Here is a 26,674-nt window from a genome sequence, read left to right as displayed (position 1 = left end):
TGTTCTGTTGTTAAGTACTGTAGCTGTGGTGTTATAGTGTGAAGTATTGTAGGTTTTGTGTTCTGCTGTAAAGTACTGTAGGTGTTGTGTTCTACTGTACAGTATTGTATGTGGTGTTCTGCAGTAAAGTACTGCAGGTGTTGTGTGCTGCAGTAAAGTACTGTAGGTGATGTGTTCAGCTGTAAAGTTCTGTAGGCGTTGTGTTCTGCTGTTAAGTACTGTAGCTGTGGTGTTATGCTGTGAGGTATTGTAGGTGTTGTGTTCTGCTGTGAAGTATTGTAGGTGTTGTGTTCTGCTGTAAAGAACTGTAGGTGTTGTGTTCTGCTGTAAAGTACTGTAGGTGTTGTGTTCTGCTGTAAAGAACTGTAGGTGTTGTGTTCTACTGTACAGTATTTTATGTGTTGTGTTCCGCAGTAAAGTACTGCAGGTGTTGTGTTCTGCTGTAAAGTACTGTAGGTCTTGAATACCTTCATCCTCTGATACGTCCAGTATTTCATCCACTGTTTCTGGGAAACTCATACGATGTTTCTCTGTCGTGGTCTGAGAGAGAGGATGGAATATTTTAAAAAACCCTTGAAAGTACCGATACACAGACTTAGACTCAACAGTAATACTCGTTTACTCCTCACCATGGAAACTGTCTCCTCGGTTACCAGTTTGAGAACGTCAATTACAGATATGTACCCCAGCCGCTTGGCGATGGACAAGGCTGATGTACCGTTCTAACAGACAGAGAGAGAGAGTCATTGAACAGATGAGTAATGAGATGAAGAACAATGGAGCGATGGGGTGGAGGAGTGAAAGGTACTGGTACTTACAGTGGTGACCTCATTGGGCTGGGCTCCATGTTTGAGCAGTAAGGTGACAATGTCTGTGTGGCCCTGCTGGGCTGCTTGATGCAGTGCTGTGTAACCAACCTTGGGGACAGAGACAGAACGACAAGAACCCTGAGACGTAGCCAGCATTTATTAGTGGGAACTGTTCCCTGTTAGGGTAATTTGGGATCAAGTGTAGTTCCAAGGGCATCCACAGGGAGGTGCTCACCTTGGTCTTGCTGTTGACGTTGGCCTGCTGCTGCAAGAGGAACTTCACCATCTTTACATTGCCGTAGTGACAGGCAACATGGAGAGGGGTGTATCCCATCTGAAAAGGAGGAATGACAGTGTGGTGTAGATTTGATATACAACCAGTACACATTAACAACCTCTGATTAACATGATGTTAATTCAACACATTGTGCAACATCTATAGCAGAGCAGCCCAAACCTGTTACTGGAGATCTACTGTCCTGTAGGTTTTCTAACTCTAATTTAGCACACCTGATTAGCTAGATAATTAGCTGGATGAGAAGCTTGACCTGGTTAGTCACAAATGGGGTTGTAGAGAAAACCTACAGGACAGTAGATCTCCAGGCACAGGGTTGGGCAACCCTGATCTATAGTATGAAACCCCTTTACTTCACCCTATCCTGCGAGTTTCAGAATAATGTTGTGTAGTGAATTGCCTGAGCGTAGGTGTGGGTGTTAGCAGGGGCACCGTATAGGGGGAAAAAGTTAGGACAATTCCAAGGGCCCATGACTGACAGGGGCCCCAAAAAATAGGTAACAGCTGAGCAGAGGGGGCCCAAAATTCATGGGGCCCAAAATTCCAGTCATGGGTCCCAAAATTCCTGGCAGCGCCCCTGGGTGTTAGTAACAGAACCCTGAACCAGAAGAAATGCTCAGTGGCTATTTATACTAAAAACAGGGAAGATCATGTCTCAGATACTTTATCTGCATGGGAGCCCCAACTGTTTGGCACCGCAACTGCTGTACTCCATACTGACCTGGTATTAACACTTACTGTGCTTAGCGCTAGCTTCAGATAGCAATGTACTGTAACAGTGGGTATTTCATATTGAGAAAGGTGTGTGTTCTTTATACCTTTAACTCTCTAAAACCTTGCACCATGGGGAAGTGTTCAGGTTGGGTTGATCTACTGTAATATCCTAATGTCTACACTAAAGTCCTACTGTTTCTAATAGTCAGTCGTATGGTTGTCTCCCTTCCTATATTAGATTGCTCAGTGTTCCAGAGATCAACAATTGGGGGGGTCTTACCCGTGTGGCAGCATACACTGATGCCCCCTGCTTCACCAGGATGTCAGCAATTCCCACATGGCCTTCCTGTGCCACCAGGTGGAGAGGAGTCAGTCCACTCTGAGGGAAGAACATCCAAGACCAAAGTATGAGGTATCCATTACAGATCTCCCTCAATCATCTTAATTCCCTGTATCAGACCCAGAGGCCCACCTTGTTCCCCAGGTTGACGTTGGCCTGTTTGGAGATGAGCAGGGCCACCATGTCCGGCCTGCCCTCCTGTGCAGCCAGGTGGAGGGGGGTGACACCCTGGAGGGACTCAGCGTTGGCTGAGGCTCCACACTGCAGCAGGCTGTTTGCCACTTCTACCTGGTTCTGCTTTGATGCTATGTGGAGAGGGGTGTAGCCATTCTGAAACCGGACCAGAAGGTCCGTAATTAGTAATGAGTTGTAAGGTGCTATTTCTGTGTGTGTGTGTGTGTGTGTGTGTGTGTGTGTGTGTCTGGCATCTTACCCTAGCTGCACTGTGTGGGGAACCTCCCTTACTGACAAGCAGGTTGACTACATCTAGGTTGTTGTGATGGACAGCCACATGGAGAGATGTCAGCCCATTCTAAAGGTAAAGAAAACAAATGCCAGTTATTAGGTGAATCTGCTCTAATCTAATATTAACCACTATAACATTACTCTAGCTTCTCTAAACCATCATGAAATTACTCCAGCTTCTCTAAACCATCATAACATTACAGTAGCTTCTCTTAACCATAATACCATTACACTAGCTTCTCTAAATCATCATGCCATTACACTAACTTCTCTAAACCATCATAACATTACTTTAGCTTCTCTTAACCATCATAACATTAGTCTAGCTTCTCTTAATCATCATAACATTATTCTAGCTTCTCATAATCATCATAACATTACTCTAGCTTTTCTTAACCATCAAAATAAATCCTATTCAGCGCAACTCACAGTATTGAGTGCATACAGCCCATACCTTTCCAGCAGCGTTGGGGTTTGCTCCTCTCTCTAGAAGCAGCTCTGCCACGTCCACTTTACCATATTTAGAAGCCACATGGAGAGGTGTGAAACCTTTCTGCAGAGACCACCGACAAAGAGATATCAAGGAGACCACACTGACCACAGATACCACCAAAAAGACCAGACTGACCACTCTGATCACACAGACTTCCACACAGACCAGACTGACCACTCTGATCACACAGACTTCCACACAGACCAGACTGACCACTCTGATCACACAGACTTCCACACAGACCAGACTCACCACTCTGATCACACAGACTTCCACACAGACCAGACTGACCACTCTGATCACACAGACTTCCACACAGACCAGACTGACCACTCTGATCACACAGACTTCCACACAGACCAGACTGACCACTCTGATCACAAAGACTTCCACACAGACCAGACTCACCACTCTGATCACACAGACTTCCACACAGACCAGACTGACCACTCTGATCACACAGACTTCCACACAGACCAGACTGACCACTCTGATCACAAAGACTTCCACACAGACCAGACTCACCACTCTGATCACACAGACTTCCACACAGACCAGACTGACCACTCTGATCACACAGACTTCCACACAGACCAGACTGAGCACTCTTATCACAGAGACACCTAAACACACCAGACTGACCACTCTGATCACACAGACGCCTAAACAGACCAGCCTGACCACACAGACGATGCAAAGAACCATCCAGAGAGGTAAGAGATGACTGAACCTTGGTCATCTTGGTCTGCTGGGCTTCCATGTCCAGCAGGATACGTATGGTATGAATGTGTCCCTCGCGGGAAGCAATGTGGAGGGGAGTGTGTCCAGCCGTGGTGGTAGAATTAGGGTTGGCCTTGTGCTCCAGCAGCAGCTTGACCAGCTCCTTGTGGCCCATCCGACATGCACAGTGGAGCGGTGTCTGGTCATCCTGGACAGGGTGGATGGAGGAAGGTTTCAGAGAAGAGTGCTGTTGGGAGTACTGCATTTTGTTCAGATGAAGTGTGTGTGTGTGTGTGCCTTCAAGGAGATGGGACCAAACATGGTTATTTGCTAAATAAATAAATGCATTGTTAACGCAGTAAAGGTTTCCAATATTAATATTCACAGGTTGGGTTTGAGATTGAAGGCCTACATAAGTGAAGCAGCTAGCAAGGTATATATATTTTGGACATCCTTGTTCTGTGTGATGGTTATGGACATCCTTGTTCTGTGTGACGGTTATGGACAGCCTTGTTCTGTGTGACGGTTTTGGACATCATTGTTCTGTGTGATGGTTTTGGACATCCTTGTTCTGTGTGATGGTTATGGACAGCTTTGTTCTGTGCGATGGTTATGGACATCCTTGTTCTGTGTGACGGTTTTGGACATCATTGTTCTGTGTGACGGTTATGGACAGCCTTGTTCTGTGTGACGGTTATGGACAGCCTTGTTCTGTGTGACGGTTTTGGACATCCTTGTTCTGTGTGACGGTTATGGACATCTTTGTTCTGTGCGATGGTTATGGACAGCCTTGTTCTGTGTGACGGTTTTGGACATCATTGTTCTGTGTGACGGTTATGGACAGCCTTGTTCTGTGTGACGGTTTTGGACATCCTTGTTCTGTGTGACTGTTATGGACAGCTTTGTTCTGTGCGATGGTTATGGACATCCTTGTTCTGTGTGACGGTTATGGACAGCTTTGTTCTGTGTGACGGTTATGGACATCCTTGTTCTGTGTGACGGTTATGGACAGCCTTGTTCTGTGGGATGGTTATGGACAGCCTTGTTCTGTGGAACGGTTATGGACATCCTTGTTCTGTGGAACAGTTATGGACAGCCTTGTTCTGTTAAGGTGTTATCAGGACCCCTAAAGCGACCTTCAATACAGAGACCTTGGGCATATGTCATTCACGAATGTCATTTTGATATTTGATATTTAGCTAAGTTTTTCGAATGTAAGTAAAGGAGATAATAGTAGTTACCTTGGCCTTTGCATCTACCGGCGCTCCATTGGTCAGGAGGAACTCTGCCACCTCATAGTGTCCTGCTCTACACGCCATGTGGAGGGGGGTCTCCACTTTCTACTCACAGTCACACAAGCACATGCAGAATGTTTGTTGTGAGTGTAAGTCGGTAATAAAGAAGTATTCTGAAAATGGGAGCTTCTCAGCAAGGTGGGTGGATGGGGAGGGGCTCACCACATTGGAAGCACTGGGTGACGCCCCCTTCTGGACCAGGATGGTCACTATTTTACGGTGGCCCATGAATGAGGCTACGTGCAGAGGAGTCAGGCCAGACTGGGGAGGGAATAAACAGACGATGAAACAAACATTCTTCTCTCCTCTCTCCCTATCTTCTTCCCTAGAATCCATGTCATCCCTATTCCGGTGCCCCCCCCCCCACCTCACCTCAGTCACAGCCTCTAGGGAAGCAGAGTGTTTGAGCAGAAGGTCCATCACACGCATGTGGTTCTTCTTGCAGGCGATGTGAAGAGGAGTAAAACCATTCTGGGAACACAATATGACAGAATGGTTAAAGGCACCTCAACAACACTGCATACTGACTGCACAAGGCAAAGTACTGAACTTGTGTATTGAATGTATATTATATATTATATATGCCAGTACTGTAGGTATGTGTAATGAATGTATATTATACATGCCGGTACTGTATGGGTGTGTATTAAATGTATATTATACATGCCGGTACTGTAGGTATGTGTACTGAAAATATATTATATATGCTGGTACTGTAGGGGTGTGTACTGAATGTATATTATATATGCCGGTACTGTAGGTATGTGTACTGAAAATATATTATATATGCTGGTACTGTAGGGGTGTGTATTGAATGTATATTATATATGCCAGTGCTGTAGGTGTGTGTACTGAATGTATATTATATATGCCGGTACTGTAGGTATGTGTACTGAAAATATATTATATATGCTGGTACTGTAGGGGTGTGTACTGAATGTATATTATATATGCCGGTACTGTAGGTATGTGTACTGAAAATATATTATATATGCTGGTACTGTAGGGGTGTGTATTGAATGTATATTATATATGCCAGTGCTGTAGGTGTGTGTACTGAATGTATATTATATTTGCCAGTACTGTAGGTGTGTGTACTGAATGTATATTATATATGCTGGTACTGTAGGGGTGTGTATTGAATGTGTATTATATATGCCGGTACTGTAGGGGTGTGTATTGAATGTGTATTATATATGCCGGTACTGTAGGGGTGTGTATTGAATGTATATTATATATGCCGGTACTGTAGGGGTGTGTATTGAATGTATATTATATATGCCTACATGCATGTAGGGGTGAATGTTATACTGACCAGGGCACGGGAGTTAGGTTTAGCTCCTTTGTCCAACAGCACTTTGGCCATGCGGTGGTGCCCGCAGTGGGCCGCAACATGTAGAGGGGTCAGGTGGTCCAGAGTGATGTCATCAATCTCGGCGTTGTACTGCAGAAGCTGCCTTACACAGTCCATGTGGTCTCCCTGCGCTGACATGTGGATGGGGGACAGGCCGTTCTGTCGGACAGAGAGAGGTGGTGCCAACATGAACTACTGTGTTGTGTGCGTCCACCATCTGAGTACAGCAGAATAGAGATGGGGGGGTCACAGCATTAGGGTTACATTCACCTTAGTCTTGGCCTGGATTGGAGCCCCTTGGTCCAGCAAGATCTCAATAATCCTCACATGTCCGTTCCTGGCTGCACAGTGCAGTGGGGTCAACTCATCCTGGGGAGGGACAGAGAGCGAGGGAGAGAGAAGACAGTGACCCCCTGATCTGGGACAATCCGGTTGCACACAGGCCCAGTCCAGGTGGGAACACAGTGGGGTACCTTAGTTTTGGCATCAATCTGTGCCCCTCGGTCCAGCAGGAGTCGAACCATGATCACGTTCCCCCGCCTGGATGCGATGTGCAGAGGTGTGATACCATTCTACAGAGAAATACAGGAACAATAAGTAGGACCTGTAAGAGGCCAGTGAGGGACTGACAACAACACTACATATATACCGTACCTTAGGGGTGAAGTTGACATTGGCTCCTCTATTGAGCAACAGCTGAGCTACGTTCAGGTTCTCATAGTGTGCAGCGATGTGGAGCGGTGTGAAGCCTGTCTGCAGGGACAAACAAGAGACCATGCTATTCAATAGGTATTTTGATTCTCCCCACGCTGTGGGACGCTGAGATACAGTGAGTCCCTACCTTGACACTGAGACACAGTGAGTCCCTACATTGACGCTGAGACACAGTGAGTCCCTACCTTGACACTGAGACACAGTGAGTCCCTACCTTGACGCTGAGACACAGTGAGTCCCTACCTTGACACTGAGACACAGTGAGTCCCTACATTGACGCTGAGACACAGTGAGTCCCTACCTTGACACTGGGACACAGTGAGTCCCTACCTTGACGCTGAGACACAGTGAGTCCCTACCTTGACACTGAGACACAGTGAGTCCCTACCTTGACACTGAGACACAGTGAGTCCCTACCTTGACACTGAGACACAGTGAGTCCCTACCTTGACACTGGGACACAGTGAGTCCCTACCTTGACACTGGGACACAGTGAGTCCCTACCTTGACACTGGGACACAGTGAGTCCCTACCTTGACTCTGAGACACAGTGAGTCCCTACCTTGACTCTGAGACACAGTGAGTCCCTACCTTGCTCTGGACGTCTGCATTGGGGTCGTTCTGGAGAAGCACGGCGGCTGTGCGCGTGTCATCGTTCCGCGCCGCTATGTGCAGCGCAGGGAGGCGAACTTTGCCCTTGGTGCCGTAATTGATGAGCAGGGCCACAACGTTCTCATGTCCCTGCTGAAGAGCCACGGCCAGAGGGGTAAAGCCATCCTGACGAGGAGAGAGGAGGCCGAGAAACAGGAATCATGGTAAGGACAGGGAAAAAGTTGATAAGTGGTAGAGGGAACACAGGAGGACGTGTGGTGTGAAAACAGTTAAAACATCTTCTGCTTGTACCCTCCTGATTCCGGAGATCTTCCAACCTGGATTTCTGAAAATGCTGGGAATTTGAGGAAAGTTAACAGAATGGTACAGCTCTATATTATATGTATTGCTTGTTACCTCAGTAGGAATGCTTTGATTGGCCCCATTCTCCAAAAGGAACTTCACAACCTCCAGATGATTCTCTTGAGCGGCCATGTAGAGCGGAGTGAAGCCCTTCTGTTACAGACAGACACACGCATAGACACACACACACAGCATAGACACACACAGCATAGTCACACACAGCATAGACACACACAGCATAGACACGCACAGCATAGACACACACATACAGGGAGGGGCACAAGACAGAGGCAACACACACACAGACAGACAAAAGCACATGCACACAGAAAACAAGAAAGCAGACAGGTATTAACATAGAGTTGCATTCAGCTAATGGCCGACAATCTAGTTCCAGTCCGGGGTTGGGTAAATGCAGGAGCTTATGCACACCCAGACATGTTAGTAGAGGTGCTGACTAACGGAGTAGTAAACTGAAACTGTGTAGAAAATAAAGAACGTTGCACACTATAAATGGCCCCCAAAAAATTAAAGAGCATATACAGTGAGTTTATTCTCTACTCAGTCATGGTTGGGGTCAATTCTGAATTGAATAGCAAATTGCTCTTTCATTTTAGGTCCAGGAACCGAAGGTGCTGGAAGCCTATTGTTTTTGTTTGGTTCATCTTTCTGTGTTTTTCCTTTTGGTCAATATCTCAACAACACACTAGTAAATGTAGAATGTGTCAGGACAGTAAAACCCATCATGCGTACCTACGGGGCCAACCCTAGTACTTATTGGCCCCTAGGTAGAGCCAGGGTTAATGAAATACCATGCACACATTCAAAAGACATTCAAAACATTAGCCCAAACTATCAAATCCAACTCAGACAGATGATTGACAACAAGTCCCTGAAGATCCAGTATTTAGTATAAGATCCAGTATTCAGTGCAAGATACAGTATTATTCAGTGTAAGATACAATAAAAAAAAAGGCAATTAAGTACTATATTAAAAAAAGTATGGTGTAGATGAATAACAATATTAAGGCAAGTATACAGCTGATTGGCCAGGTGATCTTCTATAACTGTACATATGACATCATACTCTAAGAGGTAGCAAGCATCTTTTTAAAGGGTTCTCTGAGTTTGAGGCAGGGTTTTTTAATTGTTTGTTCTCCAAGTTATTCTTATGACACAAATGTGAGCATAGGACAAGTCAACAACATTATTTGGGAAGTTTGATTTTTCAATGTACAGTTATTTTAAAAACATGAAAACCACACATAATTGAACTCACTCAATATTTGGTTAGCACAATATCTTAACTTGTCTAAATGCAAAGGCAAATGGGCAGTGGTTCCGGGTGGATTCTATGTGGTGGACACTACTGTGGACTGAAGGCTATAACTACTGAACCGTAGAAATAAGAGGAATGGAATTTGGTAAACATGAAGTTGGAAGGGACAGTAGTCAATGGCTGTAGCATGGTAGCATGTATTAGACATACCTCATTACGTAATCAAGGTAAAATCATGCAAATTGAAAAACATGCAAATTAGAAAACATGCTTACAGGTATGGCCTATGCACATTTCATTGCCAGAGTGCCCAATGGGTGACAATAAGGTTCTATTTCTGTTAATTATACCTGATTATATATGCTCATAACGCTGCTAACTGCTATGCATTAATACTGCCCATTGAATTCATTCTAAAATTCAATGGGCCATATTGCCTATGCAGCAGATTGTGCTGCTATTAAGTAAGCACATTTCAATTAAATTAAAATCGAAGAGCTACTTTAAAAATGTACTGTATATCTATCAATTTGATCAAGAATAGTACTATGTACAATCTGTACAAAAATGAGGAAAACATGTTTCAAATACATCTGCCTGGATATATTCCAGAAATTTACAGAATAATTAACTTTCCATTTTCATAAACACAGCAAATAGAATATTTCCCATTAGATCAAACACTCCTAAATGGAAGAGAACAATGTAACATCTCATGACAAAAATAAGAATCAAAAGACATAGAAATATCCTAGTTATAACCAAGCTTATGTCTGAAATGGTAACAAAATATTTTGAAATGGCAGATGTGGCAAAGGAATGAGAATTTCATGTTTTATGTCTGTTGAATTTCATAGAATTTCCTGGAATTAAATTCTACTCAAATTTCAATTCACTGATTGAATTGAAATGCATTCAGAAATTCAGAGCCCAAACCCTGAGTTCCATGCAGTATAATGCAGCAGAACTGTATTATAACTGTTTCTAACTGTATGTGTATCCGGTGTGGCGGGTGGCTCTTCTGCAGTGGGGTCTGCCAGTGGTGTCGGGGTTGGAGTCTCTTCCGACACTGGCAGGGGTCTCACCTGGGACTGGGCATTGACGTTGGCCCCGTAATTTACCAGCTCTGCCACCACTTGCTCCTGCCCAGCCAGGGCAGCGATGTGCAGAGCTGTGTTGCCTTTCTGTGGAGACACAAGAGAGAAGACTTGCATCATGTAATAGTGTGTTTGACAGAAAAGACATGGGACATGTACTAGTGTCTCTGGGAATTTAGAAAGCTTTAATGTAAGCATTACACTGTACTTTGGTGGTGGGCGTAGGATTAGTGAATAACTTGGGGGGTGATGTGGTGTGGTAGAGAACATGGTTGGTGACGTGGTGTGGTGGAGAACATGGTTGGGGATGTGGTGGAGAACATGGTTGGTGATGTGGTGTGGTAGAGAACATGGTTGGTGATGTGGTGTGGTGGAGAATATGGTTGGTGACGTGGTGTGGTGGAGAATATGGTTGGTGACGTGGTGTGGTGGAGAACATGGTTGGGGATGTGGTGGAGAACATGGTTGGTGATGTGGTGTGGTAGAGAACATGGTTGGTGATGTGGTGGGGTAGAGAACATGGTTGGTGAAGTGGTGTGGTGGAGAACATGGTTGGTGATGTGGTGTGGTAGAGAACATGGTTGGTAATGTGGTGTGGTAGAGAACATGGTTGGTAATGTGGTGTGGTAGAGAACATGGTTGGTGACATGGTGTGGTGGAGAACATTGTTGGTGATGTGGTGTGGTGGAGAACATGGTTGGTGATGTGGTGTGGTAGAGAACATGGTTGGTGACGTGGTGTGGTGGAGAACATGGTTGGTGATGTAGTGTGGTAGAGAACATGGCTGGTGACGTGGTATGGTGGAGAATATGGTTGGTGATGTGATGTGGTGGAGAACATGGCTGGTGATGTGGTGGAGAACATGGCTGGTGACGTGGTGTGGTGGAGAACATGGCTGGTGACGTGGTGTAGTGCAGGAGGTTATACCTTAGTCTGTGTTTCTAAATCAATGCCTCCATGCAGTAGCTCCAGCACCATCTTGACGTGTCCTTCTTTAGAGGCCAGATGTAACCCATTAAGCCCATTCTGAGGAAGGAGAGAGAAGAGGAGACCTCACACTGTAGGGTCCCTAACACAAATTACACACACCACACTACATACTACACAGGCTACACCAAACACACCATACACACCACACAGATTTCCCACATGATATGCAACACACTACACATTACATACGACACATACTATACACCACACAGACACAACTAAACCAAATCCCAGATATCTGGTTCTCTATCATACTATGCTGTCACACTAGACAATTATATCCAAAAGGCAAAAAAGTCCTAACTCTTACCAAATGAATCTCACACAGCGCACTGTCACAACAAGTGATCAAATTCTCAGTCCAAGGCTGCTTTGTGTGTTTAACAACTCTTCATCATGTTATTGAGCCAGGTTGTACGGTACGGCCAGGGCTAACTGATCCACACACACTATCTACCATAGGTTAACAGTTAGCAAGAACCGTTACCAGAGTTGCAATGATGAAGTGGATCATGATTATGATGGGGAGGAGACGGATGAGGAGATGGCAGGCCGCTGGTCTCAGGGCTGGGAAGAATAGGAGCCGTGTGGGATAGGTCTGACCTCACACAGCCTTCCTTCAGCCACACAGGACATGTGAGGTTGGACCTTTCCCACACCACTTATATTATTCCTCTGAGTGAAGAGACCACAGCACACCATCACACCACTGAACATCAGGAGAGAACACAGTACACCATCCATCACTGAACACCCAGGAGAGACCACAGGACACCATCCATCACTGAACACCAGGAGAGACCACAGCACACCATCACACCATTGAACAACAGGAGAGACCACAGCACACCATCCATCACTGAACACCAGGAGACCACAGCACACCATCCATCACTGAACACCAGGAGAGACCACAGCACACCATCCATCACTGAACACCAGGAGAGACCACAGCACACCATCACACCATTGAACAACAGGAGAGACCACAGCACACCATCCATCACTGAACAAACAGGAGAGACCACAGCACACCATCCATCACTGAACACCAGGAGAGACCACAGCACACCATCACACCATTGAACAACAGATGAATGGGAGAGACGTGAAGGATAGTGGATGCACAGATATGAAAAAGTTATGAAAGAAATAATTGAATGACAAGGAAGGGGAACAGGATGAAGCAGAACATGTTTTCAGGGCCGATGCAGTACATTTAGAGGGAGGGATTAGGAGGAGATGTTAAGGAGAGGAGGTAGAGAGGAGATAGAGGAGGTGGAGTCAGAGAGGAGATAGAAAGGGAGGTGAAGAGGAGGTAGAGAGAGTCAGAAAGGAGGCAGAGAGGAGGTGGAGAGGCAGTGTGGCTGGGAGGCCGGGGAGCTAGCCCATAGCAGAGGTATCCACTCAAACTGGGAACAAGAGACACCACTACCACAGCCAAGCCTCCACATGACCTCCATCAGACTGACACCTGCCTCACAACAACACCCAGGGAGACAAACACAATCAGTTTTATGGCATGACTCTGCCGGTCAGTGGTACCCTAAAACTAAACCAATATCTGCAGTGCTCCCATTGGTCCACTGGGTGTCTCTCTTCAGCAGCTTCTGAGGTCTCTTCTACAGCAACTTAATCACACGTACAATATGTAAACATAACAAATACCGTCACTGTAAGAATTTAATGCTACACTTGTTATGATATTTGAACATGAGATTTTGGCATGATATTTGACCCATTATCTGGCAGCATTAGACTGAGAATCCTACACACACACACCCTGAGGTCCTGTTCTATGACCCGTGGGCCATCCACCCGCGGCTGTCTCTGGACACTTTGGGAGAAGCCGTCAGGCTCAAGTTGGAAGGACAGAGGAGGAAGGCCAAAAGAGTAACCCCTGTCCTACTTAACACGTCCCAGTGGGTCCCGCTCTGCCCCCACCTGTCACCTGCTGCTGGGAAACTGGATATCTGGGCCTTCACACACACACAGTGCACAGACACTGACAATTACACACACACACACACACACACACACACAGGCAACCAGACCGACACACACACCAACAACCACACACACAGGCAACCAGACTGACACACACAGGCAACCAGACCGACACAAACACCAACAACCACACACACACAAACCGACAAACACATACACACACACTCAGGCAACCAGACCAACACACACACCCAGACAACCAGACTGACACACACACCAACAACCACACACACACACACACACACACACAGGCAACCAGACCGACACACACACCAACAACCACACACACACAAACCGACAACCACACACACACACACACACACACAGGCATCTAGACTAACACACACACCCAGACAACCAGACTGACACACACACCAACAACCACACACACGCACACACACACAGGCAACCAGACCGACACACACACCAACAACCACACACACACACACAGGCAACCAGACCGACACACACACACACACAGACAACCAGACCAACACGCACACCGACACCGACACAGACAACCACACACACACACAGACCAGACTGACACACACACCAACAACCACAGACACACAAACCGACAACCAGACCAACACACACTGAAGCACTTCCCTGAAGGACTGAAGGACTGCAATTGTAGAGGGCAAACAGAAGTACAGGTAAGCTTTATCAGAAATTGCATTTTTCAAAGTTTTTGCTGTTGGAGACTGAATGTGGTTGCTGTCAAATCTAGCTTACATTGATCACTCCTAAACTCATGATCAAATGAGAACGGGTTCAGTATTTTCAGTTAGGGGTAAAGCCGACATTCAGCTGGCTGACATCAGATCAAACACATTCCCAGCCAAAGCTCTCACAGAGACAATGAGAGGTTGGTGAATCCAAGAGCCAGTAGTGCTCTGTTGATAAAAAGTGAACTATAGGCCATTGATTATCTAACGTTTTAATGGAAAGGACTCATCAAAAATGGACCCCAGGTCTCCCTACTAAAACATAATTTTATTAATGCAGGACGAAAATATCTACTTAGAACAAAACACCTAAAAAAAGAAACAGGCTGAATGTGAAGTGTTCACGAAAAAAGTGTTGATACTACTAATCGTGTTGATACTACTGTCCCTTTGGTCTGGTGCTTGGCAAAGTAGGTGGAGTTATTTCCTGCCTGGTTGGCCCTGTCCAGGGATATCTTTGGATGGGGCCACAGTCTCCAAACTCCCACTCCCCCATCTCAGTGTCTCAGTCCCAAATTTTACGCTGCAATTGATTTGTGCCGGGGGGACTATAATCAGTCTGTCCTGTCTCAGTATCAACATTTTATGTTAGCAAGTGACGGGAGACTTGGGTCAGTCTGTCCTGTCTCAGTGTCAACATTTTATGTTAGCATGTGATGGGGGACTTGGGTCAGTCTGTCCTGTCTCAGTATCCACATTTTATGTTAGCATGTGACGGGAGACTTGGATCAGTCTGTCCTGTCTCAGTATCAACATTTTATGTTAGCATGTGACGGGGGACTTGGGTCAGTCTAGATTATATGCGGAAGTAATGCTCCCTACATTTTTCTGGTGTCCTGTAAAATCTTGGGAGGACCTGAGCCCTTGGATTACATCTCAGGACTGCCTGGCCTGAGGACTCCCAGATGTCCCTGACCAAAGTCCTCCTGGTTGTGTTGTAGATCTAGTAGCTTCCTGATGATTCCTGTCATCCCTGTCCTTGTCCACCTGGGTGTGCAGCTGAAGTGGATTCTGCATAAAGACTCTGGACACAGCCCACCAATATCTGAACATGCAACAAGGTCATGTACTCTTATAATCTTCACCCAGCACAGCCAGAAGAGAACTTGCCACCCCCCAGTCAGGTTCCTCTCTAGGTTTCTCCCTAGATTCCACTTTTCCCAGCCACTGTGCATTAATTCTTGTTGATGCTTGCTCTTTGGGGTCTCAGGCTGGGTATCTGTAAAAGCACTTTGAAATAACTTCTGATGGAAAAAGGGCTTGATTTTATACTAATACTTCTGCCACTACAACCTTGCATAAATCCCAATGCATATTGAATTAGCATTATGTATATGATAGGTACATTATTTACATGAGACTTTTGTTTTGATAATATAAATTGCAATAAAATAGTATTTGTGATAACATATAGTATTGTTTCCCTGGCCATTCCCATCACTGGAGTAGAGTTAGTGTCCCTATTGACTCTAGACTACTCTCTTGCCAATTTCTTGCTTCCATATTTTCTCTTCCTTTTCTATTTCTGCTCTCCCTTTATAGCACTGCATCTGAGCATTGGTATTAAGATTGCTTCATTGTGTGTCTGCTCGTGCAAAAGTCATATTGACCTGGTCTAAAAGGTGAATCCTCTTCATTAGATCAGCTGTACCTACACATCAGTATATTCACGTCAGCATCTGGGGACGCTGTATGATGACTCAACACACTACATCCAGAGTCAGTGGGCTGTATATGGACAGACTTAATGTTTGCTCTTAATCTGATTAGAAGTCTTTGACAAACTGAAAGGCTCTGACTCTGAAATGAGCTCTTCCCCAGAACATTTAATTTCCTACCCGGCTTTGCAGTAGTCTCACCTGATTGGCTGTGTTGATGTCTATACCATTCTTTATGTGGTCGAGGGCCTTGTCCATGTTACCCGAACGAGCTGCCCGCAGAAAACTGGTGGCAGCATCCGCCTGAGAGAGAGGGGAGTGATGAAGGGAGGGGGGGGGTGGGGGGAGACAGATGGAGAGAGGTTTTATATATATGTATATATTATTATCAGAAACACACATTTTAAGACAGACTGAAGGTGTCCCTCATCATTGACTGTTACTAAACAGGCCCTCTCTCCCACTGGAGGCCGCAGGGGGCGACCCTAGAGGAGAAGCTGCAGATGATTGGCCTCCATATAGACAAGGCTGATCCTCTGTCTCAGGCACCACCCCCTCTGACCCCTTTCCTCGATACAGGTCTCTGTTCAACAAGAGGGACGGAAAGCCTCATTCTGAGACTCTCATGTCTGAAATAAGGTGTACCTCTGCACTGGTGATAAGAGCAGAGGTTGGCTGCTTCTGCTGTCTGTCTGCCCAGCTATGCTCTTTCCAGTGTTTGAATGGTCTGGCTAGGTCTCTGGGGGTGAGGTGTGTTTGGTGAATGCTCTGTCCAGTGTTTGGATGGTCTGGCTAGGTCTCTGGGGGTGAGGTGTGTTTGGTGAATGCTCTGTCCAGTGTTTGAATGGTCTGGCTAGGTCTCTTGGGGTCAGGTGTGTTTGGTGAATGCTCTGTCCAGTGTTTGAATGGTCTGGCTAGGTCTCTGGGGGTGAGGTGTGTTTGGTGAATGCTCTGTTCAGTGTTTGAATGGTCTGGCTAGGTCTCTGGGGGTGAGGTGTGTTTGGTGAATGCTCTGTTCAGTGTTTGAATGGTCTGGCTAGGTCTCTTGGGGTCAGGTGTGTTTGGTGAATGCTCTGTTCAGTGTTTGAATGGTCTGGCTAGGTCTCTTGGGGTGAGGTGTGTTTGGTGAATGCTCTGTTCAGTGTTTAAATGGTCTGGCTAGGTCTCTTGCAGACAGACAGGGATGCTGAAACAGGATCACCCATGAGGCACAGAGAGAGAAAGACAGGGTGGGAGGGAGGGAGAGAAAAAAGAGAGGGATATGGTGAGAAAAAGATGGGGAGAGTGAGGCCTATTGCTAGGGTTAGGTTTAAAATAAGTGAATAAGTGAAAGGGTTAAGGTCAGAGATAGGATGAGTTTTCAGGTTAGGGGTCAATTTTAGTAGATCTAATTATTATATATTTTACTGATAGTCAGTAGATACTCTGTAAAGCATCTACTAGCCAGATTGACTAGCCAGACAAAGTGTGACCATATATCTTTCTACAGTATCTATCTACTGTATCTGTAGAATCTATATATACACATTCCTTGTCTACAGTTTACCTACAGTATCAACAGTATCTACCTACAATATCTACAGTATTCCTCTGAAGTATTTCTTTTCAGTAAATCTTGTATCACCAAAGAACTGAGCTCAAGAGCCATTCACTCTAAGCCTAGGAAATAAAATGTCTCTTTCCTCTATGGTTTCTGACCAAAGCATTACCAGGGCTTGCTCCACATTAATTAGATCCTGAGCAACTGTTTTTAACTTTTGTGATATCCCAAGTCCCAACCGGAGAATTACACCCACACAAAAGCCAGTACACTGCACCCTTGGGACAGGCTCAGAAATGAGAAGAGACACATCAAATGTGAAGACACAAACAGTTTGTTTGTTGTCCACAACAAACAAACACAAGTCACAAAACACGCCCAGACACTGATGTCGATCCCCATTTAGTAGAGAGTAGAAGACTGGCCTTCCAATGACTCAGTGGTCACAGGAACAAGGACCCACATACCCAAGCTGTGACCATGGAAACTACTCATACAAACCGTTGCCCCACAATGGAGTGCTGGTGTGCCAGTGGTTCAGCCCTGTGCAAGAGAAATGACTGCCTGAAGGAGACTGAGGGAGAGGGAATGACTGAGAAACAGATTTAGAAGTAGAAAGGGGTGGAAGGCTACTGTATTTAAGAGCATTTCCTTGGAATAGACCTCCAGGTCTTTGATTGGATTAGCTGAATTGTTAGCTTGCACCATAACTCCACACAGTCTAAACACGGCACTCAACACTCCCCTATCAAGAACTACAAATGTATCAAGGAAAAAGGTCACGATATCTCTCCACTTGAAAGGTTGTGTGATCTTGTTTAACATTGATCCCTCCCAATTAAAGGAAAAGCCACAGTGCCTTCTGGGAATTAGTTAAATGATGATCTCAGGCTACTCTGTAGGCCTGTCAGAACCAATCCAATACTGAACAAAATGTTCATCAGGGGGGTTGACAAACTCTGACTAGCTGTCAAAACATGTCTTCAGACTGTCACCCAGGAAACTATATAAGACCTTTATTTTGTAGAAGACTTCGAACAACAAACACAACAAGCATGTGCTCAGATTAAAATCATATAAAGACCTACTCACACCACACACTGTTCTGCTACACACAGTAATGTTTACTGATATAATTTTAATCAACTCTCCCATTTGAAAACTGAAGGCTTAGACATCCCGATCCTTGGAACCAACCTTACTTAGCACTGTTAGCAATTAACATTGTTAGCACTTAGAAAGCAGTTTGTCTAAGATATAAAAAATACACAAAGAAACTATAGATTTGCAGAAGCTGCCAGTGTTTCAGTTACTCACAGTGACAATGTTGTCCTGGTCAGCCATGGCCTCTCTCGTTCCCTCTCATATGCCTACTCTGCTTCTCCCACAGGAAGAAAGGCGATAGCCCCCAAATCCCCTCCCTTCCGCCTACTTCAGGGCAACCAAAGGACCCACTTAGTCGCCCCACTAACTCTCCCTGATGTACCCTCAAACACAGTTACACACTCCAACCTGCCACTACGGTGATGATTACAGTGATAGGATACCCTAACGGTATAGATTTAGTGTGCATTCAGATTCCACCAATCACTATGATTGGCTGGTCAGTGTCATTCAGTGTCTTTACTATTTGATGGTATGTATGTGTACGTGTGTGTGTGTGTGTGTGTGCACAAGCTGTAATGTTGACTCAGAGAACATCTCTTCACTCCAGTTTGACCAACAGACACACACACAAGCACACACAACCACACACACACACACACACACACACACAGCAAACAGACCGAGTGGAAGAGCCTACTGTGGACACTCAGTATGGGGTGGCATGGTAACGCCATGGTGACCATCACAGAGGCCTCATAGTGGGCTCCCAGGCCCATGGTCATTAACCACACCCCCTCTAACCACTATACACCCACGTTTTAACGACTATCCACCCACGCTCTAACCACTATCCCCCCACGCTCTAACCACTATCCACACACGCTCTAACCACTATCCACCCACGTTCTAACCACTATCCACCCACGCTCTAACCACTATCCCCCCACGCTCTAACGACTATCCACCCACGTTCTAACCACTATCCACCCACGCTCTAACCACTATCCACACACGCTCTAACCACTATCCACCCATGTTCTAACCACTATCCCCCCACGCTCTAACCACTATCCACACACGCTCTAACCACTATCCAGCCGCCCCTAACCACTAACCACCCCCCCAACCAATATCCACCCACACTCTAATCACTATCCACACATGCTCTAACCACTATCCAGCCGCCTCCCTAACCACTAACCACCCCCCCAACCAATATCCACCCACACTCTAACCACTATCCACCCACGCTCTAACCACTATCCACACACGCTCTAACCACTATCCACCCATGTTCTAACCACTATCCCCCCACGCTCTAACCACTATCCAGCCGCCCCTAACCACTAACCACCCCCCCAACCAATATCCACCCACACTCTAACCACTTTCCATCCACGCTTTAACCACTATCCACACACGCTCTAACCACTATCCACCCATGTTCTAACCACTATCCCCCCACGCTTTAACCACTATCCACACACGCTCTAACCACTATCCAGCCGCCCCTAACCACTAACCACCCCCCCAACCAATATCCACCCACACTCTAACCACTATCCACACACGCTCTAACCACTATCCAGCCGCCCCTAACCACTAACCACCCCCCCAACCAATATCCACCCACGCTCTAACCACTATCCACACACGCTCTAACCACTATCCACCCATGTTCTAACCACTATCCACCCATGTTCTAACCACTATCCCCCCACGCTCTAATCACTATCCACCCCCCACTCTAACCACTTTCCACCCCCACTCTAACCACTAACCCTGTAACCCCCCCTGTAACAACCCCCCCTCTAACCTTAATCAACCAACCTTCTAACCACCAACCTCCCACCAACTAGTTACTTATACGCACACACACGCACACACAGTTGATCCTTCCTTGGTATGCACTTCTACGAAGTGGACATCTACCACCTTCCCCCACTGTGAATAACTGTGATAATGTGGAGCGTGGGGAGCGGTAAGTGTCTGGTGCAGTGAGATAAGGGGCACTCCGTAGACTACACCCTGCTGACCAGGCTTATACTCAGTCCCCACAGAGAACGCAACTGACTGGGCTAGCGGAGCCACATCATAAATCACCTCCTACTTTTCTGATAGGGTGTTCTATTGTTGTGTATAAAAGAGGGACAATAACTTGCAGTGTCATCATTAGCATCATAGACAGTGACACTATGGGTATCCCATTGTCTTCAGTCTCTGTACATAGATGAACACTGTCCTAATGTCTGTTTAATAAGACATCTCAAATGTCCCTCTGTCTCTCTAATACATTCCCACTGTCCCTCTTTTTCCATAAAACATTCCTACTGTCCCTCTGTCTCCCTAAAACATTCCCACTGTCCCTCTGTCTCCCTAACACATTCCCACTGTCCCTCTAATACATTCCCAATGTTCCTCTGTCTTTATAATACATTCCCACTGTCCCTCTGTCTCCCTAAAACATCCCCACTGTCCTTCTGTTTCCCTAAAACATGTATACTGTCCCTCTGTCTCTCAAACAAATTTCCACTGTCCCTCTGTCTCTCTAATACATTTCCACTGTCCCTCTGTCTTTCTAATACATTCCCACTGTCCCTCAATCTCCCTAAAAAATACCTACTGTTCCACTGTCTCTCAAACAAATGTCCACTGTCCCATTGCCTCTCTAATACATTCCCACTGTCCCTCTGTCTCTCTAATACATTCCCACTGTCCCTCTGTCTCTCTAATACATTCCCACTGTCCCTCTGTCTCTGTAATACATTCCCACTGTCCCTCTGTCTCTTTAATATATTCCCACTGTCCCTCTGTCTCTCTAATACATGTCCACTGTCCCACTGTCCCTCTAATACATTCCCACTGTCCCACTGTCTCTCTAACACATTCCCACTATCCCTCTGTCTCTCTAATACATTCCCTCTGCATCTCTCTAATTTATTCACAATGTCCTTCTGTCTCTTTAATACATTGACACTCTGCTTCTGTAATACTTCCTCTCTAATACTCACATTCTTCCCTTATGACTTTTCACTGCTCCACTTGTTCCTTTTCCTTGTTTCAGCCGTGTCTCATCCTTGTTCAATCTCTCTCCTTTCCTTCCTATAGCTTTATTCAAATGTTCTTGCTCTCTCTCCCATTATCTCTCTCCCCTTCTCTCCTTGTACGTTCTCCCCATCTCTCCCTCTCTCCCTCTCTAACATCTCTCCCTCTCTCCCTCTCTAACATCTCTCCCTCTCTCCCTCTCTAACATCTCTCCCTCTCTCCCTCTCTAACATCTCTCCCTCTCTCCCTCTCTAACATCTCTCCCTCTCTCCCTCTCTAACATCACTCCCTCTCTCCCTCTCTAACATCTCTCCCTCTCTCCCTCTCTGACATCACTCCCTCTCTCCCTCTCTAACATCACTCCCTCTCTCCCTCTCTAACATCACTCCCTCTTACTCTTGGGGTGCTGGTGCTGCGGCAGACAGGATGACATCACCACTAGTGTACTGCAGTGTGAGTCTGAGTCCAGGTGGAGTGTCAACAGTTAGGGATTAAAGGCTCTCACTGTCTAAGTGGGTGTGAAACAAACCTGACAGAAACCAGGGGACAACTGCTGAACACATGTCAGTGTCTGTATGTATGTAAGTGATGACATGCTTTAAACACTTAAGTGTTCTACTTGAAGCCCTTGGGGCAGTATGACTGAGATAGGAAGGAGGTACAGTACATGAGGGCAGTGTGGAGCGTTGACTGGGAAAGGAAGGAGGTACAGTGCATGAGGGCAGTGTGGAGCGTTGACTGGGACAGGAAGGAGGTACAGTGCATGAGGGCAGTGTGGAGCGTTGACTGGGACAGGAAGGAGGTACAGTGCATGAGGGCAGTGTGGAGCGTTGACTGGGACAGGAAGGAGGTACAGTGCATGAGGGCAGTGTGGAGCGTTGACTGGGACAGGAAGGAGGTACAGTGCATGAGGTCAGTGTGGAGCGTTGACTGGGTGAGGAAGGAGGTACAGTGCATGAGGGCAGTGTGGAGCGCTGACTGGGTGAGGAAGGAGGTACAGTGCATGAGGGCAGTGTGGAGCGTTGACTGGGTGAGGATGGATGTACAGTGCATAGGGGCAGTGTGGCGCTGTGACTGGGACAGGAAAGATACAGTGCACGGGGGCAGTGCGGAGCTGCCTGATTCCAGACTGTTGACTCCCTGGGGAGAGTCACAGGGGCTGGGTCATTGATCTTGAGCAAGGCCCCTCCTCATGTGTGTAAGGCTGACACAGGCAGCTAACCACTAACAGCAGACATATAAAGCATGCAGAAACCAGAGCGGAGTCTGCACTCAACGTATCGCACACAACTGGCCCTCGATCCCCCAGACATTTGTACACCCAGCAGAAATATAAAAACACGCTTCACATGCAGTATATGAAGAGATGATTTCCTGCCATTCAGATGGTAGACATACAAAATCCGTTTGTACATGCATTTGATAGGGAAACTCTTGCAGAGGCCATCTTGCACAGCTATTAAATGTCTGTTTCCTGCTGACTTTGCGTTTGCTCTGGAAATTGATTATCCTCCCTCCCTCCATCTCTGTTTGAGCTAGTTAGCTGCAGAGGAAGTGTGTCATTTCTGGTCCGGTTGGGTTTTTCTACTCTCTGTATGCACAGTGTGTTAGAGCAATTACCACCATCCCCTGCCTGTCTGTTTCAGCAGTAAAGCTGCACTGATCCTGCTCTGATGGGCCCCTCAGCAGTGGTTGAGGCTGTCATGGTTATTGAGATCTGTAGTGGAAAGATGGGTTTAAGGGGAACACTACAGACAAAGAGGGGACAGTATAGTGGGCCTGGAAGGCACACTGGCGTGTGTTCTATATTTACACAAGCATTACTTCAGGAACAAGGCAGCAATTATAAAGAATTTAATCAAGGGTGCTAATTAACCCCATGTTAGCAATGTAATTAAATAAACTGCTTAATTCTCTGGTGAAATAGTTGCTGTTGGGTAACACATCAGAGTTAGAGCAGAACACTCGAGAGTGAGTGACGACAACAGAGGAGGCCGATCCAGAGCTGTCATCTGGGAAATCAAAGAGAAGCACAGTCAGTAGATCTATAGCTTCCATCTGTCTAACACTAAGTACATCACTATGCTCCTAAAGAGTGTACTGAAGCATTAAGTGCTGTTGAACGATGTCTGTGAGAGTTTGCTGTGTGTGTGTGCGCGTGTGCATATATTTCAGAGGCCTAAGGGGCCTGGTGGTGGAATGCTGCTATGTTCAGACCATGTGGCGCCACCTGTTGGTGGCCTGAGGTAGCAGCAACAGCTCAACGGTGCACACCTACTGCCACTCCCTACTGACTGGGAGGATGCAAGAGGAAGCACCCCAGAGAAGGTGGAGAGAACACCCCAACCTGAGGCCTGATTCTCCTGTAGATGTTATATGATTTGTATGTACGAGAACCGGCGCGCTCACACTCCAGTGTCTTCATATTGAACGAGCCCTTGACCAGGCTAGTCTCCCCTAAGACAATATACATACACTCACCTAAAGGATTATTAGGAACACCATACTAATACTGTGTTTGACCCCCTTTCGCCTTCAGAACTGCTTTAATTCTATGTGGCATTGATTCAACAAGGTGCTGAAAGCATTCTATAGAAATGTTGGCCCATATTGATAGGATAGCATCTTGCAGTTGATGGAGATTTGTGGGATGCACATCCAGGGCACGAAGCTCCCGTTCCACCACATCCCAAAGATGCTCTATTGGGTTGAGATCTGGTGACTGTGGGGGCCATTTCAGTACAGTGAACTCATTGTCATGTTCAAGAAACCAATTTGAAATGATTCGAGCTTTGTGACATGGTGCATTATCCTGCTGGAAGTAGCCATCAGAGGATGGGTACATGGTGGTCATAAAGGGATGGACATGGTCAGAAACAATGCTCAGGTAGGCCATGGCATTTAAACAATGCCCAATTGGCACTAAGGGGCCTAAAGTGTGCCAAGAAAACATCCCCCACACCATTACACCACCACCAGCCTGCACAGTGGTAACAAGGCATGATGGATCCATGTTCTCATTCTGTTTATGCCAAATTCTGACTCTACCATCTGAATGTCTCAACAGAAATCGAGACTAATCAGACCAGGCAAAATTCTTCCAGTCTTCAACTGTCCAATTTTGGTGAGCTTGTGCAAATTGTAGCCTCTTTTTCCTATTTGTAGTGGAGATGAGTGGTACCCAGGGGGGTCTTCTGCTGTTGTAGCCCATCCGCCTCAAGGTTGTGCGTGTTGTCTTGTGCGTGTTGTCGCTTCACAAATGCTTTGCTGCATACCTCAGTTGTAACGAGTGGTTATTTCAGTCAAAGTTGCTCTTCTATCAGCTTGAATCAGTCGGCCCATTCTCCTCTGACCTCTAGCATCAACAAGGCATTTTCGCCCACAGGACTGCCGCATACTGGATGTTTTTCCCTTTTCACACCATTCTTTGTAAACCCTAGTTGTGTGTGAAAATCCCGGTAACTGAGCAGATTGTGAAATACTCAGACCGGACGGTCTGGCACCAACAACCATGCCATGCTCAAAATTGCTTAAATCACCTTTCTTTCCCATTCTGACATTCAGTTTGGATTTCAGGAGATTGTCTTGACCAGGACCACACCCCTAAATGCATTGAAGCAACTGCCATGTGATTGATTGATTAGATAATTGCATTAATGAGAAATTGAACAGGTGTTCCTAATAATCCTTTAGATAAGTGTATATATGTTGGTTTGAGAGTTGGTAAGTGAGAGAGAGTAAAAAATGACAAGATGGCGAAAGAGTGAGAAGGGCCACCTTATCAGGTACAATAATAGCAATAATAGTGGCAAACAATTTGCCATCCATATCATCTCAATGACCAAACGTCTGCATCCTCTGCATCCTCTGGTCCTCCATCCAACTACATTCAACTGATGTAGTTGGATTAGAGCACAGCAACCACACTCACACCACAGACGGCCAATCACTCAACAGACAGCCAATCAGACAACAAACAGCCAATCACACAACAAACAGCCAATCCCACAACAGACAGCCAATCAGACAACAAACAGCCAATCACACAACAAACATCCAATCCCACAACAGACAGCCAATCACACAACAAACAGCCAATCACGCAAGACAGACACCACAACAGACAAACAGACAGATCAACACACAACAGACAGACAAACCAACACACAACAGGATATCTCATTGCAGAACAACAAAAACACATCCACTAAAAAAAAAAATACTTCAGCATAAGACACACCCATCACACACTCTCACATTTCTTTCTCTAACACACTCATAATCACCCACAAACACTCCTAATCACACACAAACATGCACCATGACACCCTACAGAGATCTAAGAGTCCCTCCCCAACAGAAATATATATCAGCTGAGATGCAAAGGCCAGAACATGAAGAGGCAGACACTGTTTTGGGGGAGTTAACGTCAAATCATCAAATCTGTGGTTCTATTGAAGACTGTAATCAATATATTGTATTGTTTATAGTTCTGAACAACATGACAGACAGAACCAGACACCATCACGGTGAATGGTTCGCAACAATATTGACAGATAGAACCAGAGAACAACATGATGAACGGTTTTGAACAACATGACAGATAGAACAAGAGAACTACACGGTAAATGTTCTAAACCAGCAAAAAGATAGAAACCAAGAACATGGTGAATGGTTCTGAACCAGCTAATAGACAGAACCAGAGAATAACATGGTGAATGGTTCTGAACTAGCTGAAAATCAAACCTACATGAAAACATAGTCAATTACTCAGATTAATTGGTAAGAAAGTAAAATTAAAATAACATCAGTTAACTGATTATAACCAAATTAATAGAGGGATCAATACCAACATAAGGATTGTCTAATCAAAGTTTGCAGTCAAATAATGTGAGAGGACAGAGAGGTGGGGTTGGTTCCAGATCACAGGGAAAGACTGTGATCTAAGACAACAAAGCAGTCAAACAGTAGGCAGACAGCTAAACAGGGCAGACAGGTAACCACAGACAGACAGACAGATGTTGGATCAGTAGCATAGATGATTGACAGATTTTGGTCACGGAATAC

General features: G+C 45.8%; 1 protein-coding gene across 23 annotated transcripts in view; it reads right to left on the bottom strand.

The window, feature by feature from the left end:
* Positions 1 to 26,674, bottom strand: part of ank1a (ankyrin 1, erythrocytic a) — a 121,114-nt gene that overhangs the window by 30,903 nt on the left and 63,537 nt on the right. For 15 of the 23 annotated variants that reach the window (XR_002197647.3, XR_002197648.3, XM_013136768.4 and 12 more), the window contains 21 exons: positions 16,117 to 16,218; positions 11,457 to 11,555; positions 10,422 to 10,616; positions 8,208 to 8,306; positions 7,791 to 7,976; positions 7,140 to 7,238; positions 6,959 to 7,057; positions 6,756 to 6,854; positions 6,447 to 6,644; positions 5,504 to 5,602; positions 5,294 to 5,392; positions 5,078 to 5,176; positions 3,847 to 4,044; positions 3,078 to 3,176; positions 2,592 to 2,690; positions 2,291 to 2,488; positions 2,099 to 2,197; positions 1,045 to 1,143; positions 819 to 917; positions 630 to 722; positions 468 to 540 (listed from right to left, as the gene is read on the bottom strand). Coding sequence is in view for 21 of the 23 variants with exons in the window: in XM_013136768.4 (XP_012992222.2) it covers positions 468 to 540; positions 630 to 722; positions 819 to 917; positions 1,045 to 1,143; positions 2,099 to 2,197; positions 2,291 to 2,488; positions 2,592 to 2,690; positions 3,078 to 3,176; positions 3,847 to 4,044; positions 5,078 to 5,176; positions 5,294 to 5,392; positions 5,504 to 5,602; positions 6,447 to 6,644; positions 6,756 to 6,854; positions 6,959 to 7,057; positions 7,140 to 7,238; positions 7,791 to 7,976; positions 8,208 to 8,306; positions 10,422 to 10,616; positions 11,457 to 11,555; positions 16,117 to 16,218 (2,530 nt within the window). In the remaining 2 variants the exon portion in view is untranslated. Of the gene's footprint in view, positions 1 to 467; positions 541 to 629; positions 723 to 818; positions 918 to 1,044; positions 1,144 to 2,098; positions 2,198 to 2,290; positions 2,489 to 2,591; positions 2,691 to 3,077; positions 3,177 to 3,846; positions 4,045 to 5,077; positions 5,177 to 5,293; positions 5,393 to 5,503; positions 5,603 to 6,446; positions 6,645 to 6,755; positions 6,855 to 6,958; positions 7,058 to 7,139; positions 7,239 to 7,790; positions 7,977 to 8,207; positions 8,307 to 10,421; positions 10,617 to 11,456; positions 11,556 to 12,006; positions 12,095 to 15,079; positions 15,282 to 16,116; positions 16,219 to 18,772; positions 18,836 to 26,674 lie in introns of those variants that run through there. The other 8 variants (XM_020052499.3, XM_020052511.3, XM_020052510.3 and 5 more) reach the window with 5 other exon arrangements.

This window comes from Esox lucius, chromosome 13, assembly GCF_011004845.1.
Source record: "Esox lucius isolate fEsoLuc1 chromosome 13, fEsoLuc1.pri, whole genome shotgun sequence".
In the NCBI taxonomy this organism is placed as follows: domain Eukaryota; kingdom Metazoa; phylum Chordata; class Actinopteri; order Esociformes; family Esocidae; genus Esox; species Esox lucius.
Note: the sequence above shows the minus strand (reverse complement) of the source record. Positions and strands in the feature narration are given on the sequence as shown.